This window comes from Macrobrachium rosenbergii, chromosome 46 (assembly GCF_040412425.1).
Source record: "Macrobrachium rosenbergii isolate ZJJX-2024 chromosome 46, ASM4041242v1, whole genome shotgun sequence".
Classification (NCBI taxonomy): Eukaryota; Metazoa; Arthropoda; class Malacostraca; order Decapoda; family Palaemonidae; genus Macrobrachium; species Macrobrachium rosenbergii.
The window spans coordinates 12,009,823-12,026,409 of record NC_089786.1 but is presented as its reverse complement, the minus strand read 5'-3'; the positions used below and the strand labels follow the sequence as shown (position 1 = coordinate 12,026,409).

Genomic DNA, 16,587 nt, shown 5'->3' with positions numbered 1-16,587 from the left:
GAAGGGTTTAGATGCATTTATCTTCAGCACCTAAACAAAATGGGTGATACAAGGTATTTACAGGTATCACTATGGTCTTAAAAGATTATAAGTATAATCTGACTGAATAAGGTACATTTTTCCCAGTCTGCTTTATTTGTAATATGAAACTACAGTTATTATTGTGATCCACAGAATATATGAAACTCACACCATTGTTTACTGAAGGAACTGAGCAAAGGTGTAAATTATTATTGGATAATGATCCACAGAATATAAATCATCAGACATACCACTCACATCACATTGTTTACTGAAGGAACTGAGCATCGAGAGGTGTAAACTGATGACAAAATAATGAGTGTCTGGAAAAAGTTTGTATACATTTCATATGAAAAACTGGTTCTATTTCTGTGCCGAATCTGTCAACAGTGACACTCTGAATTCCACAGTTGCATAAACGAAGTCACCTGGCAGTAGTAATGATTGTTGCAATGACAATGCACTCTGTAACTCTATTTATAATGATAGTTTGGCTGCTTCTATATATTACAAAGTTACATGGTTACTACCAGATACATACATTATATGAAATGGAAAAATGTTGAAATGCACAACTGAATTTTATCACTTTTTATTATGAAAGTAAATTCCAGTTCCAAGTTCAGCATCAGTTTCCAAGGACAGACTGGCCAGCTAGTAATTTTTATTTGTCATACTGTCCAATGCACTGGATACAACAGATTACATTTTGATATCAATCTTTGTAATTCACTTACAGATTCTGGTTTGAATTATGTTTACATTCCATTTTATATTATAAGGACTCAAAGTTTATGTAAGAGTTGTAAGATCATGGTAATTTGCTACTTTGCTATTCTTCTTTGACTTTTTAATGAAGCTATTTTAATGATCATTGGTATTATTATTGTAGTTTTGGTTCTTCACTTTTTGTTAATCTATATTCTTTCAATTATTTATCATTTATTTTTGGTGTTCCAAACTGAAATTTTTAGTATTTCTGTTTTAAGAGCACTGCACATGAACAATTTGTTTCATCAGTTTATGCTGTATCTTTCATCTGTCTTGTTCTGTTATTAATAATTCTGGTGGTTACATTATATGCTGACTGTTGACTGATCTTGGGAAGTGCATTTAATTCTTTTATGAAACATTATGGCATCTACATTAAGGATCTATGACTGATTTCAATCATTTCATCTCTGTTAGGTGTTCACTGAATATCTTTTATCAAGTTGATGAATAATGGAATTTACTCAATTTCCTTTTCCACTTATCTCTATGATGTCAGCTTTATTTTCTTCACTGGATAACATACTTGAACTTAAAATAGTTTGTTGCTCAGTCTTGGATTTCAGATCAAAGTTATTATCATTGTTTATTTAAGACTGGAGTTTGGTCTTTATCATCACTTTTTGCTCTTTTGTTTGGAGCCCTTCCCCTGCATCTTGAAGTTCCAGTGATCTGTATATTTTGGTTTCTCTTACTTTTGGTCCTACTGATACATCTGACTCATCAGTAGGGGTAGCCTAGTATTAAGTTTTATTGATGATGAAGCACTGTCAAGAGACTTTTCTATTTTATTACAGCTTTCTTCCTTCTTCATCTTTTCAATTTTTTCATGGTTTGCAGAATCCTCTAATTGTATGGTTTAAGAACTTCATATATATTTTCATTTATGATTTTTCTGTACATATTATTAGTTTGGATATTATCTTCCTTGGAATCACTGGCTGATTGCATTACTTTATTATTTTCCCCTTGTTACTTTATCCAGTGGTTTTGTTAGTTACCCTTTTGTATGAGGATTTTTTTGGACGAGTCATTAAAACTACTTGCCTTTAATTCCAACTTTGCATCTTTCATGGCTATTCCTGTTCTCTCTTGCTATATTTTGAGTTCTGTATTATATATATTGTATGAAAAGCTTGATCTTGCATGATGGTTTAAACCACTCCTGATATCTTCTTATGTTCTGCAATTTTTTTGGACGAGTCATTAAAACTACTTGCCTTCAATTCCAATTTTGCTTCCTTCATAGCTATTCCTGTTCTCTCTTGCTATATTTTGAGTTCTTTATTCTACATATTGTATGAAAAAGCTTGATATTGCATGATGGTTTAAACCACTCATGTGTCTTATGGAGTTCTGCAATTCCACTTGGTTGTGTGGCAACCTGATCCACAATACTGTATATATATTCTGGATCAGTGATGTTGGCAGAACCAATTAGTAGATTCTCTTCAGGCACTGATAATCATATTACTGCAAGATCCCGCCTTGACCTCACCAGAACCAATGGACCACACCATGCAGTCACCTGTAACTTGTGGGATTGTGATGAAACCTTTCATCTCTTGGTTGCTTGCGTCCACCACTGAAATAAACTGGAAACCCAACCTTCCCTGGTCACTTGGGGTAATAAATGCCAAGAGAAAACTTACAAAGTTGTCCTAATACACTGATGACTTTCTGAAACCTAGCAAGAGTAAGAAAGGCATTGTGGTCTAGACCTACCCAAGGAACAGCTTGGTGTCCCTGCCCAAGCTAGAGGACTTTGCACTGGTGAACAAAAAATTAGCAAAAAAGACAGCTAGCTCCCCTTGGTCTCAAACAGGTCCATAACAGGGGATGCCCATAGCCCAGTGTCTACAGTCAACCTCTGGATGTTGAGTCCCTTTCCATTACTATTAATTATCTCAGTGACTGAGTACGTCCACTGAAATTTTCATAATGAATAATTACCTCCAGCATGGTAATAACTCAGGATGAGGTTATGTGTGTTAATTTGACCAACTAACAGAAAAGGGGGCAGAACATTTAAACATAGTAGTGTTCACTCTTCCTTAAACATAAAATGACTAATATCGTCTCTAACAAGCTTACCTCAAAACAGAAATTTTGCTCTCTTCCTATGTCAGGACTAAAAGACTAGTATCATTAAAGCAAAAGCCAGTATTCCCATATCACAGGTCCTCAGGCTACCAAGAGGAGTTTAACTGATTCAAGAGGCTTTTACTAAAGACTCAAACAGCTTTGGAGGCAAAACTAAATCCATCAAGGTTCCTAAAAGGACTTACAGTGTACCAGGCACCTTAATTACACCCAACCTTAAGACCTCCTGTGGTCCAGGTTGTAACCAATGTCTAGAACATTATAGCATTACCTATAGCATAGGAAGACAAAGACCTAAAAACTCTAATAACTGGAACTGATAGCATTTAGAGTAATTAGGAAGCTAACAACTTAATGAAGTTACCTAAAGAGGTGCATGCTCAGGAAATACCTCCAGCCAACTCCAAAAGAGAGAAACTAAACAATACCTCTGAAAACATTAGTAATTGAACCTCTTGCCAACTTGAGGATAGATCTTCAGTCTACACCAGTCAATGTGGACCTCGGAAAAATGTGGAAGGTTAGAAAACTTTAGCAAAGGGAAGTTTTAGAAGAACTTTCTCAAGAATGAGTTCTAGAGAAATATACAAAAGAGGCAACAGAAGCCAAAATCATTCCTCCTAAGACACCAAGGTACTAAAAGGAACATCCTATATTCCTGGGATCCTCTAAACTTGATAAATATCTCTCCTCCAATCATAAAATGAGAGACGTAAGTTTTCGTAACCAACTAATATTGCTGAAAACGCCTGCCAAATCAGCTGGAAGACTTATAAGGGGAAGTTAATAGGAAGTTAAATATTGGTAAGCTTCTGTTCCAAGTCATGAATATATCTACATTCAGACTTATTAGTTCTTAAAGAAACTGACCAAGTTGAAATTCAGACACATTCTGTAAGCAAAATACTATTCCTCTTGTTTAGTTGATCCCTTAGCACACTGTTCCTATCCAGAACAACCAAAGGAAATGTCACAATCTTCCCTGCTTCTTTCCAAAGAAGGGTCTTTTATATTCTGAGTAAAAGGAATAAACAATAATGACATCAACATCTAGTTGGATAAAAAATATTTAATGATGTCATAAGTATATACATAGGCAGTCCCTGGTTAATAGCGGGGGTTCCGTTTCCAGCCAAGCGGCACTAACTGAAAATCACCAATAACCGAAAATCAGCAATAACAGTGCCGATAAACTTCTTATGGTGCCGTTAACCAGTTACCAGTGCTGATAACCGATTATCAGTGCTGATAAACTGCTTGCTGATGCCAATAAATGGCTTACCAATGCCGATAAACTACTTACCAGCACCGAAAATCACTTACTGGCACCAAAAATCTGAACAACGACGTCGCCTTAACACCAAAACGCCGTTAACCGATGCCGCCAGTAAGCAGGGACTGCCTATAATGTACAGTATAAATATAAACATACACATTATGTACATATACTTACATATGTGTATCAGTATATATATACAGTATACCTAAAGATGGGAAGGTGGCTTGTCTGATAACATTGCTATTTGTGGTCCACTCTACATGCACACTGCTTGAAGTACCTCTGACTGCTAAAAATTTGGGATTATAGGTATAACAGACCTCCACCAATACTGGTTAAACTCCCAAAATTCTAGATCTCCCATGATTGCACTGCACACCTAAACTGAGGCATCTGAAGGATTGGATCCTTCTTCCCATAAGAGCTTAAACTAACATCAAATATGATAGGAGACCAACTGTTGACCTAAGTGCAGGTAACAGGGAAGAGCCCAAGCCTGACTCTTCCCAGGTCAAAAAAATTTCCCAAAATCTTATGACCTTGATGAGAAAAACCTAGGCTTTGCTAAAAAAAAAAAAAAAAAAAAAAACTCCTATAAGAACTGACAATCTCTTAGAAGTGACCAGCGGTAATAAACGTCGCAAAAAAAAAGCAAAACTTCTCCACAAGAAAACCCTGAACTGTGAGAATATCTTCAATTCCAAAATCAAAAGCCTGTGCAGGGGCTAGTCCTTCCCCAATGCTCCCCCAATATTTGAAAAGAGACCCCTATATTAAAAAGTAGTTTTCTTTCTCCAACATATGGTGGTAAGAAAGAATTATCTTAGGAGAGGCTCCCTTTTCATGAACTAAATTAAAGCCTTGAACATATACAAGCCACCTAATAAAATACGGCTCAAATGAAGGTTCTATTTCCACAAAATCATACATTTACGTCTCCTTACAGAAAGCAATCAACCTCTTCAAAAAAGAAATTGTGACCACTTATACACTGGTTGTATATCAGACACCTAATTCATCAATCAACAGAAGTACAAGCAATTGCCCTCCTGCCATAGAAAAGGTCTGCAGGATAAGTCTTAGCTACCAAAAATACGCCAGAGAGACTGCCCTGAATCGATGGGAAGCTCATTTGGAGTAACAGATCAAAGAGAAGCAGCAGAGGACCTAACCAATTATTAAATGGGGAAGTAAAAAGACATGCATCCCTTTACCTAAGTCTTACAAGTATTACTCTCTATAATTGTTTCTACAACCAAACAAGCTCTCTCCGTTCCTGATCAATTACTGCATTTCATGCAACTACAATTCATATAGTTATCTAATCATAACCTTTCCCTCAGCAAAAACATATCATGAGGATCAATAAAACTGGAATAATGCCTATTAAAGTAACTACTGCAGGTCCCTACCAAATGAATATAAAAAAAATAAAAGAATAAACAAACACAAAACTGAGTGCATCTGTCGACCTCCTACCGAAACCAGCGACAGAAGTAAACTGATCAGCTATGAGTGTTTGTACTATTGGTCCCCTGGTGGGAGAAGGGGGAAGTAATGGACAGAAGATGGATATTCATAGAAAACCGAGTGCTCATTTTTCTTTAATCTGTTGAACTACTACTGGCTCAGAAATAAAAGCCATACAGTCAGCCCCCGGTATTCACGGGTAGCTAAAATCTGCAAAACTTGACACTCCCCCTTTAAAAATGCTTGTCTCTGCCCATTTTAATAGTTCAAACACAAACAATCCCCCCCCCCAAGAATGCTTATAACTGCCTATTTCAATAGTTCAAACACCAAATATACCTTAAACTACTATCCTACACCATATACACCTTAAACTATCATTCTAAAACACTTTAATGTTTCAAAGTCATCTTATAACATTAACCTTAAAAATATATAGCTTACAGTTAAGTGTGAAAACTTAAGGTACAGTCATTTTTTCTCATACAGTATTGAAGCTGTCCAATATTCTTTTTGCAGTACAGAGGGGAAACATTGGGAATTCACAAGTAGAGTTAAGTACTGTATAGTACCTAAATATTTAAATACACATTGAAAAAAATACATTTTACTGGTATTTTTCTGTGTTTACATTAATATAATACTGTATTTAAAAATTTGTAAATAATTTTTTTATCATAAAAAATGTATTTTGTCACGAAAATAACATGAAAATATAGTAATTAGTGAATGTTGCTTGATGACAAAATCTGTGAATTACCATATTTTCTGTGAATAATTTGGATAAGTTCCACAGAAAAATCCGCCAATAGGTGAAGCCGCAAATCCTGAACTGCGAATAGGCAGGGGTCAAGTTACAGTAAAATGGAGTAACGGGTCATTTAAAAAATTACATTTATTGGATATCAGAGTGAGCATTCTCTCTAAAGTTCCCTTAACTTCCCTCGTACAAAATACTACTGTACAGTATACAGATATCAGTACGTTAGCTAAAGACTGAACAGAAATCAATGAGTCTAGTTGTTTCTCAAAATTCACTGTTGTTCTTTATGCATTCTTTCAGTTTTTCCTTCAGTTTTTTCCTATACACACAGAGTAAAGTGTAATGTCCATGGTAATGGAGCATACTGAATATGAGTTGAATCTTACCCTTGGATTTACTGTATTCTACAACAACACTATTGGCTGTCACCTGTGCATGATTTCTGACATCTCATAGCAACTTACAGTAGGAACTGCTTTGGCATAAAGACATTAATAATTTATTGACAACAGTATGAAGTGTATAATCAATACACTGCACAAGCCACACACAGATATTTACTAGCATACCTTTTTGAGCATAATACGTTTACTCCTTTCACAATTATAAGGGACCCTCATCAGTTTGCCATGGGTTTCGGGTGGAGAATAGTTAAAATAAAATGTTAGCACAGCAATAGGGATGCTCTAAATTACAATACATGACATGCCCATTAAATTATCTGTACAATTTTATTCATGAAGAGAAGTTAAATTCATAATGAAGAACTACCCGGAAGCAAACTAAGTTAATTTATGTCACACATCTATGGACATACAGTATGACCTAACATTACATAAATTAAGTCACTGTAGGGCAAAGGGAGTTTTGCCACTCCATCCTGATAAATATGTAAAATATAAAGCTTACCCATGTTTGGTCAGTCAAAGGTTGTGGTTCCTCACTACACAGCTCCTCCACATTAGGAAGTTAGTGTCATTCAACAGAAACTGGTGATTTCTCTACTTCCTCTTGTGCTATTGGACAAAAATAGGTAAATAATTGTCAGCCTATATTCATTACAGAATAGCTTTTTGCATACAGCATAACAGTTTCCAACTGCTTATCTTGTGCTTTTTAAGTCTGACATGTACACTGTCGAGCCTAACCTTACTGAAAAGTGAAAAAAATGTAAATACAGATATTAACCAAAATAGTAATGGCAAAAAAAAAAAAAAAAGGATCTGCACCAATAATACTGGCAAAAATGAAATCTACAAAGTAAACTATCAGATGAATATGTTAAATGCTGGAAACAATTAGCCTAATATAGCAAAAATTGCAAAAACACATTCTTAGGCCATTGAAAAGAAAATAATAATACACATAGGTCCCTAGCCTGTATAAGGTAACTGCTGGAGGCATTACAATTGTAGAGAGAGTGGAGTACTTTTATTAAGATAAAGTTAAAACAGTCAAATAATTCTAAACCGGTGAATCACAGCACAGAGTAACTCATGTTGTTTAGGGTATTCAGTTTTTACAAAGCATGACTTTTATGAAAGCCTTAAATCTCCCTGTACAGCACAAAGCAGAGTTGAAATAATATCAAAATAGATTACAGTATTTGGCTAGCAGATGTTTTTTCTGTTTGAAAACATAGAGTCATGGGAGTTTTGATGAAGCTTCAGTGCAAGAAGTGTCTATGAAAAAATCTATATAGGGAGTTTAGCCAAATTCAAGCATGAGAATTCAGACTGTTTACATCTATACTTACTCTAGACTCCAAAGACTCCCAACTGAACCTAGGGGAACATATCAAACAAGCAATGATTGTTAATAAATAAATTTATTATGGGAGTGCTGGCTTTCACTGCTACTAAATTATTATGGGCTAATGAATAATGTGGATTGAACAAGACAGTGAGATCAGTAATTAATATAAGCTGTTCAAGGTATGCCCAGAGTGCATATATATTCTTCAGGCTGTACCAAATGAGGCAAGTTCCCATATCTACACTGTGATGCAAGCATGTGGAATCACCTACAACCACATGAAGCCACTAGGCATGTATCCCACACTTCCCCAACCCTCCAAAATGGTCACTTTGCAGTGAGCAAACACCAATTAATACAATTATGAATACACTGGACATCACGGCTAAGTCCATGCTTTCTATTTTCAAATTATCCTTTCATTGTATGCAACACAAAGATTGTGGAGTCAGCCAACAAGATGTCAGAAGATCAATATTGAACTGTATTTCAATAAATTAAGAAAAACACAACGTCAAGAAACAGAGTATATGTAATGCATATTTCACAAAAGTTTCTCCAGTGTTGAAAATGCAGATATGGTCATACAAAGTTAAATGAAAACTCAGTTGACATAAACTGTCCACACACCAAAGTACCTATCTGTCAAAATATTTGTCATAACTATAATTACTGTATATGTATTACAAAAATACTTAAAGTTCGTCAATGAACAACAGTGAAAAATTGGACAATTATTTTCAAGTACAGTATATTACTGTACTGGTATAAAATATCAATACTGAAACTATGAAATCACACTTGAAGGCAACAAGCTAATCACTGTACAACCATCCTGGGGCCTCGTTCAACTTGAAATGACCTACTGACATACTGCACTTAAGGAAACCTGCCATCAAGGGTGATTCAACTACCCTGCTCTTAAGATAAGCACTGGACATACAGTACAGTATAACTCCAAGCCAGTCAATAGTATGATCACATCCCATCTTATATATCAAATGACTATTTAACAAATTACAATGTCTTGTATTGCTTTTATGTTCATTTATTCTTACAGATAACATTCCAGTTCCCCCAGTAAACTTTGTTCTGGCCCTTATAAGGTACCATTTACTGTAATCATGGTTCCAAAGAGCAGCCAAAATTATTAGTTACAATTTTTACAGTAAAGTCTGCTGCTGTGGTTGCTTGTCATTATGATATCAGTTGGATGACCTTCAGGTAAATCAGGATACAAGATTAGAAATTTCTTAAACAAGCCATATATCTCTTGTGTGGAAAGAGTTACTTTAATGTAGGTGCAGGATTGTCCCCCCCCAAAAAAAGGGACATTCCTGTAAATTCAAATATGAACAGAAGAACAGAAAAGTCCTTGCATCTTCTTTACCTAATAGGAACAGGGAATGGTCTAGTTCTACAGAGCCAGATACAAGTTAAGGCTGATTTGATAATTTTAGGAAATGGTTTGGCCTACATAATGTGAAGGGCTCCCAGAGTTGCCTTGTCCTCTAAAGAATAAGAGGACTAAATTTTCTGTGGGAAAGGCTTCCTCCAATGAGCACTGGCAGGGATGGAGACCAGGAAAAACTAATGGTGAGAAAAGACTCCTGACAAAACAGGAGAATTCCCTCTCCAGTCATTGTCACAAAGCCAAAGAAAACACTATGGGGTGGGGGGTAAGCCTACTGGTGGTTTAAGGCTAAATTGAATTGCTACAGCTTGATGTACAAGGGCCACTACAAGTTGACAGATCTTTCTGGTAAATGAAATGAGTAGGATCATCAAAACTGCAGTGAACAACCAACAGAAACAAATCATCAGGTAAACATTCCAAATGGTTAGCTGAGTAACCTCTTGAAAATTATCCAAAGTACTTAAGCCAGAAAACCAACTATTTTCATTCAAAGCCCATTTTGTTTAGTTAGTAATTCTTTTAAATTTTGGTGAAACTGATGGGACCATGCAAGCTCTCAAAACTTTCTTTGTATTTTTATATAAGATTTGACATGATATACTGTACTTTGATACTACCGAGTTTTTCCTCCAATGTTGTTGTTACTTATGATCTTTCAGGATGGTCAGCATTTTCTTTTATAAATAGTGAATTCTACAATTTGTAGGTGAAAGATTTGGCAAATTTTGGCGTTTTGTGAGCATACATTATACCTAAAAAGTTGTTATAGGTGAGGTTTTTTTGTGAGTGCATGTTGTCTTAATAAAATGCTTAATCCTAGAAACAATGAAGAGTACTGTACAAAGCAAAAGTATGGCAGAGAAGGGAAAGGGAGTGGTTTCAACCAAATAAGACTCTGCACCCTAGGCTCAGTTATGCTGGATTGGGATATATCCCTGATATCTCTGTGTGCCACTGCCCCACTTTTTGGACCAGGGTAAGGGAGTTGCCCAAGGAACTGAGCATCCTGCCCCCAAACCTCCCGCTATCAGGTCGTATATCATTTCCTTTAACATCCGTTTGTAACATTATCTAAGATACTGCCCTATGTAGCCTACTGCGGCATTCAAGTTAAAATATGGGTTGTAGGCTAAGCAAGGTGAAAAATGAAAAAACCACAACCAGCAGCTTGGAAGAACCAGTTCTGTCTATCCAATGTACTGTGCTTTAGCAACAAAACCACTGTCACTGGACATGATAGCAATGATGATAGTAAGCCTGCGTAAAGTAACCACAATAACTAAAAAGTATTACTAGGGAGTTATAAGTAATTAAAAATGAATCTAAGAATACATGCTTACACACTCATACAAAGTACAGTATATCCTAATGGGCAAACTGAATCATTCTTACCCTATTTATATAATACATCTGAGTATAAAAATGCTAAGCATGGATTTGACAACATCTGTTGCCTGTGTGTGATACCAAAACATGGGTGTAAAAGTAATATAGTAAGGTAACAGTAGCCTACGCCTTTTGATATAATGGAAACTTAATTAAAATCCAATAAACCTGTGAACTGAATGAATAATTCAACATGTTGGAACCTACAGTCAAAGCTTGTTACGTTGTCAGTCACGTGAGAGAAAAAACAACATGCACCGATTATCTTGGAATGGAATGGGATATAGAATTTAGGCTAAAGGCCAAGTGCTGGGACCTATGAGGTCATACAGCGCTGAAAAGGAAACGGAGGGTAGAAAGGTCTGAAAGGTGTAACACTATGATACAAATGTTAAGAGACATTGGATAGTATGGTGGAAGAAAGAGAATATGAATGGAGGTACAGTAAAAGGAATGAAAAGGGTTGCCACTAGGGACCAAAGGAATGCTGAAATGAATCCTATGCAATGCCTACAGTGCGCCATGTGAGATGCAATGCCTACAGTGCGCCACGTGAGGTGCACTGACAGCACTACCTCCCCAAGGGGCCAATTAACTTGGTACATTTTGTTGCCATGGGTATTTAGGCCTATACATCAGGTTGAATGCAACCTGAAAAATACTCTTTAAGGGTAATAACATGACCAGCATTGCATTACGTAAAAACAAAAGTTGTTGTTTCAGCACTGCTCAAGTGGCTTGGAAACAACACAGGAGCAATGTCTTCGGGAATGGCCTGTGAAAAGTTCTGTAAAAGTAGTCTGAAAATGGGTTTCCGGCCCTGGTTGAGGTTGGAAACTAAAATAACCTGGGACACCACCATGAAATGGATAGAACTTCTTAGGAAATCAATTAAAACAGCCCACATCTACTGACTAGGCTATCCCCAATGGACGAGAATTGAATGCACCTGCTTTGAAAGGCAGAGTCCTAAAAAAAAAGTATACCTTACTTTTACCAGACCACTGAGCTGATTAACAGCTCTCCTAGGGCTGGCCGGAAGGATTAGACTTGCCTAGTAACTACAACAAATATATCCATAAATTTGTCTTTCAATTATTCAAATCTCTACCAGGCCATTTAAAACCACAGATCATACCCCTTAAGAGACTTAGGTTAGCATAACAAGAAGCAAGGATTTTGTAATATGGAGAAGGGCATCAAGAGAGATCTGAGGATGAAAACGATAAATTTCCAGTCTAGCAAGGCCTGGCGTTCCCCAAGGCAGCCACCATGGGACCACAATATTCTCACATCACGTAACATAAAGCCTGTATGATAACTGAAGGTAATTCTCTTTAAATAAGCTTCCTTTACCTGTAACAATCACAGACAGACCGTCAAGGATTACGGGTGACGTCTAATGTCAACTAAAAACAAACATGGTGAGGCGTCATCTATTGGCGAGGAAGACCAAAAAAATAAGTGTGAAGTTGAATTCTATTGGTGAGCAAACGAGGCGAAAACTTTTTAAAATTAAAAAATGTCATCAGTAATAATAATAATAATAATAATAATAATAATAATAATAATAATAATAATAATAACAGGATTATCACTGCTGTATAACCTAGCAAGATGAATAATCCAATGTTCATGTCAAGTTTTCATTGTAGCCTACTGTACGTTTCTTTTATGTACTAAATAGATACAATGGTGACGAGGCCTTAAAAGTTGCTCAATTGTGCACTGCAATGAGTCGCCAGGGATTTTGATTTGATGCAGACAAGAGAGAATAAGATTTGCTTGCCAGTACAGGTGTGGTCAGCCACTGGGCACATGAATTGCACAGTCAGTAGCAGTGCTGGAGAAAGCGTTTTAGTTCACTTGCCTGTTTTGTTGACACAAACTCTTGGAAAAAGATTTTTCAAGATTCAGAATACATAACTCTTGATATTTTTAGTGTGAATCGTCATCTCTTGCAAAACTGGCAGAATTATGATGATCTAAGTAAAACATATGGTTTTTAATGGCCATATTAAAGTGCCTGAGACTTTAGTATAAGATAACAGCGAGTTATATCAGAATTTCCTATAATCATGATCTTTTAGGTTCCTCGAGGACAATTGAAAGTCTAGATAGGTAGATATGAGTATCAACTTTGCTCTCCAGATGGCATTTTCATCTTGTTATATGTTCCTCATTTTGTTTCATTTCATTGAAACTATGCCGCAAAAGGTGCTTGTATTGGTATGTCATCCAGAAATGCAATACGAGCAAATTGTAATTACATTCACGTTTCATGGAAGTCCTTTTTTGAAGGGTGAAAATGAAACAGAGCAGTAAAGTTTAATAAAAATACTGTATTAATATGTATTACACATGATTATTGTACATTGTCATTTAAAACACATTATTGTAAACAGTTCATACCCCTTTATAGAAATTACTTCTCGTAGACAAAATAACCAAAAAGGAAAAAAAAGAAACAATACAAGTGATTCTTTTACCTACGTCAAAACGTGTTACCAAAGCAAAGCTTTGCATCCAATAACCTTACCTTACCCGTCCTATACTGTAACTAAAAGTGTTTCATCAATCTTAAACTAATCCCCAGGCCACGCCCACTTGGCTTTAGAGATGCCATATGTTTCCATAAAGAAATCTTATGCCACATGTACTTGACAGTATAGATGCCATGTTTCCACAAGGCAGTCTAAAATAATCAATATATACATTGTGGGCGTGACTTGTTTCCTAGCTTGAAATTAAACCCATTATAGAAAGGTGTAACACTATATTCTTAAAAAAAAGGTAAACTGAACAATATTACTTTGTAGCTGTAAGTCACATAGGTAGACATTTGGAAAATTCTTTAAAAACAAACAAAAGTAAAGCAATAAAATATGGCAAGCCAGTTGCCAAAAAAAAAAAAAGAATCGCTTGTAAAGAATGGCATATACAATGCACTGAACAAACATTTTTTTTTTTTTGCGATTAGTATATGCTACTCTCGCTGTAATTCATTACCAACTACTCTTTAAACTATATTGCACTTCTGTCCATCTAGAAACCTGACATAAATGCAAGACACAACAATGAAATTAAAAATCAAAGGGCAAATCAATTCCATCCCTTAAAAAAACGAGACAAATGTCATTATACACATTTTTTTTTATTGTAACATGTTTCGTTCCCTTTCATTAAGTTTCATTCTAGACTCATTTAGATTCAAGTCAGTTTTTTTAATCATGATGTTTCCAAAAAGACAGAAGAAGAACAGCTTTTTTTTTCTTTCTCTCTTTCTACTGTGTTCAGTTCACAACAAAAGCCAGACGCCTAATAACTGCAAACACACAATTTCAGATCTTTTTTTTTTAATTTTTACAACTATCCTCTTAATATTTCTTGGTAAGAAAAGTATCTTGGTTAGTCATCTATATTTACAGTGTGCCATAGCAAATAATTTGCATCTATACATAAACATGCAATTATATGCACGAAGGCATATATACATATATGTATATAGATACAGACTATGAAAGTGGTTAACCAAACAATATCATTGTGTGCATTGCAGTTAACATGCTGGCTAAACCTAAGCAATTATCACCATTTGGATAACTGAGCTGGCAGTTGATTCTATGTCTTGCTCAAAATTAGCTCTCACAGCTATTTATCTGCTATAACAAAAAACACCAGGGTTGTTGAAGACTCAGTAGCAAGGTAAAATCTGACAGTTTAATATCTGGATCACCTGTAACTTCCGCCATGCATACAACAGAAATTTGTCCCAAGAAATTTAGGCTCTCGATCAATTGGTCAAAGTACAACACTGGAGTTGTTCTGTTCGCATAACTGCGACCGCTAGATACCTCTAACATCGGCGAGTGACAATGAAGCGATGAGAATAAGTTGGATGATATGGTCATCACCTCCAACAGCTCCCTTCTGTTAATTCCTCTAACTTTTAAAATCAAATCTAGCATATTCGGTGGTGTGGAGAGTGATGGCAGTTGAGAAAGCTACTGACTTTTCTGTGAAGTGTGTGTGTGTGTGTGTGCGTGTGTGCACTTGTATCAAATGCATTTGATATATATTTATAACTATTGCCATTACAATAATATAACCTTTATATACACAATAACTATAAGAGCCAACATGAGCTTCAATAAGGAATATTTTTAATTTGTAATCACTAACACAACTTTGTAAGGCTCAACTTTTTAAAAACTGTTTTATTTCCTAACTGTTCTCAAGCACAGTGCAAAATGCTAAGAAAACTACTCATTAAAATCTGATTATTAAAGATAAAACTGTAAACAGTTCAGTGCTAGAGTAGACACAACAGTACGCTCTACCCAGCCACACAAGATCCCTGGGAAACGTTAGCAGGCAGTGGATGCAAGACCACAGAATTGCTGGTGTTGGAATTCTCTCGCTCTCTCTCTCTCCCTGCTGCAACCAGCATCGTCAGCTGTCCATCCATCAGTGCATAGCTGTTTATCGTAACTTCAACACCCACGGCCGCAGCCACAATCAGAGAAACTGAAGCTAACTTCGAGATGAGGTCGTCACCAACTACTTCTTTCCCAACTTCCCTTCCCAGAGCAAAGGAGCAAAGGTACTATCAAAGATACAGAACGTAGTGGAATAGAAGAACTCTACGCAGATGCAGAATCAGATGAAATACGCAGAAAACAAAGAGAAGTAGATCTTGCCAAGTTCTCAGAGCAAGACGGCCTTAACAATGTATAATATGAGACTAACAACTGGCAAGCTTCTGCCTTCAGCTGAAACGACTTACAATTGGATGAGCAGCTGTGTTTGGGTACCTATACTTTTTTTTTTTTTTATGTTTTGAGTGTTAATGGTTTTATGTGGCGCCACAGCTTCAACAACAGTAGACGGCCGAAGAGCATGCGGGCTACGACTGTCCCCTTGACAATAGCGTGATTACTGCTGCAGCTTGTGGTGATTGCACTCATCTGTGTTGTTGTCTTCATCAATGGTGGCGTTAGATGGTGTAGCTGTGTTGGCAAGGACGCCTTAATTAGCGGCGGTCTGGGTCGAGGAGAAGGAGAACCGCCTGAGGTTGGGAGTGTCGTACTCCTCCATGCTCATGGTCCTCTGGCGTCGGGGACGTCCCTCCTCTCCGTCAGTGGAGGATCCGCTGAAGGTACGCTGGCGGTCAACGCCACTGAGGGGTAGGGAGGTCAGTACGCCCAAGCCCTTGCAGAAGAGCTGGAGAGACTGGGCAAACTTCTCAGGCTGAAACAAGAAAAGAGAATAGTCAGAAAAATCTCAGAGCTGGAGAGGTTTGTGGAATTACATGAAAAAAAATATCACCTTTGGTCCGTGAAATCTATCTGGTAAGTGGTGGGGCTTGGACTTAAACACATATATTCCACTTATTATCCTTTTTGTTCAAAAATGCTAAAAATAACAGATGACATTAATTGTAAGAAGTTCACAAGAATTATATGGCAAGATTAAAACCTAAAAAAAAATATGGTTAGTTTCAAAAGTGAAAGAAAATTAACTCTTGTCACCAAATCTGCAGGCAAATGTATATAAACAGTCAGCAGTGTTTAACGATGGAGCACTTCCACAGAGAAGTATTTCGTGCATGAATTTCTCATA

General features: G+C 36.5%; 2 protein-coding genes across 3 annotated transcripts in view; both read right to left on the bottom strand.

Moving 5' to 3' along the window:
- The window catches only part of LOC136830214 (SET domain-containing protein SmydA-8-like), a 98,994-nt gene extending 86,624 nt beyond the window's left edge, over positions 1-12,370 (bottom strand). The window contains exons 1-2 of the mRNA XM_067089512.1: positions 12,322-12,370; positions 7,317-7,423 (exon numbers count right to left, since the gene is read on the bottom strand). The gene's annotated coding sequence lies outside the window, so the exon portion shown is untranslated. The remainder of the gene's footprint in view (positions 1-7,316; positions 7,424-12,321) is intronic.
- Positions 12,371-13,287: 917 nt separating this feature from the next.
- Positions 13,288-16,587, bottom strand: part of LOC136830217 (uncharacterized protein ZK1073.1) — a 112,426-nt gene continuing 109,126 nt past the window's right edge. For both annotated transcript variants that reach the window (XM_067089517.1, XM_067089518.1), the window contains one exon: positions 13,288-16,215. In XM_067089517.1, the coding sequence (XP_066945618.1) occupies positions 15,994-16,215 (222 nt within the window). In that variant the 3' untranslated portion in view covers positions 13,288-15,993. The remainder of the gene's footprint in view (positions 16,216-16,587) is intronic.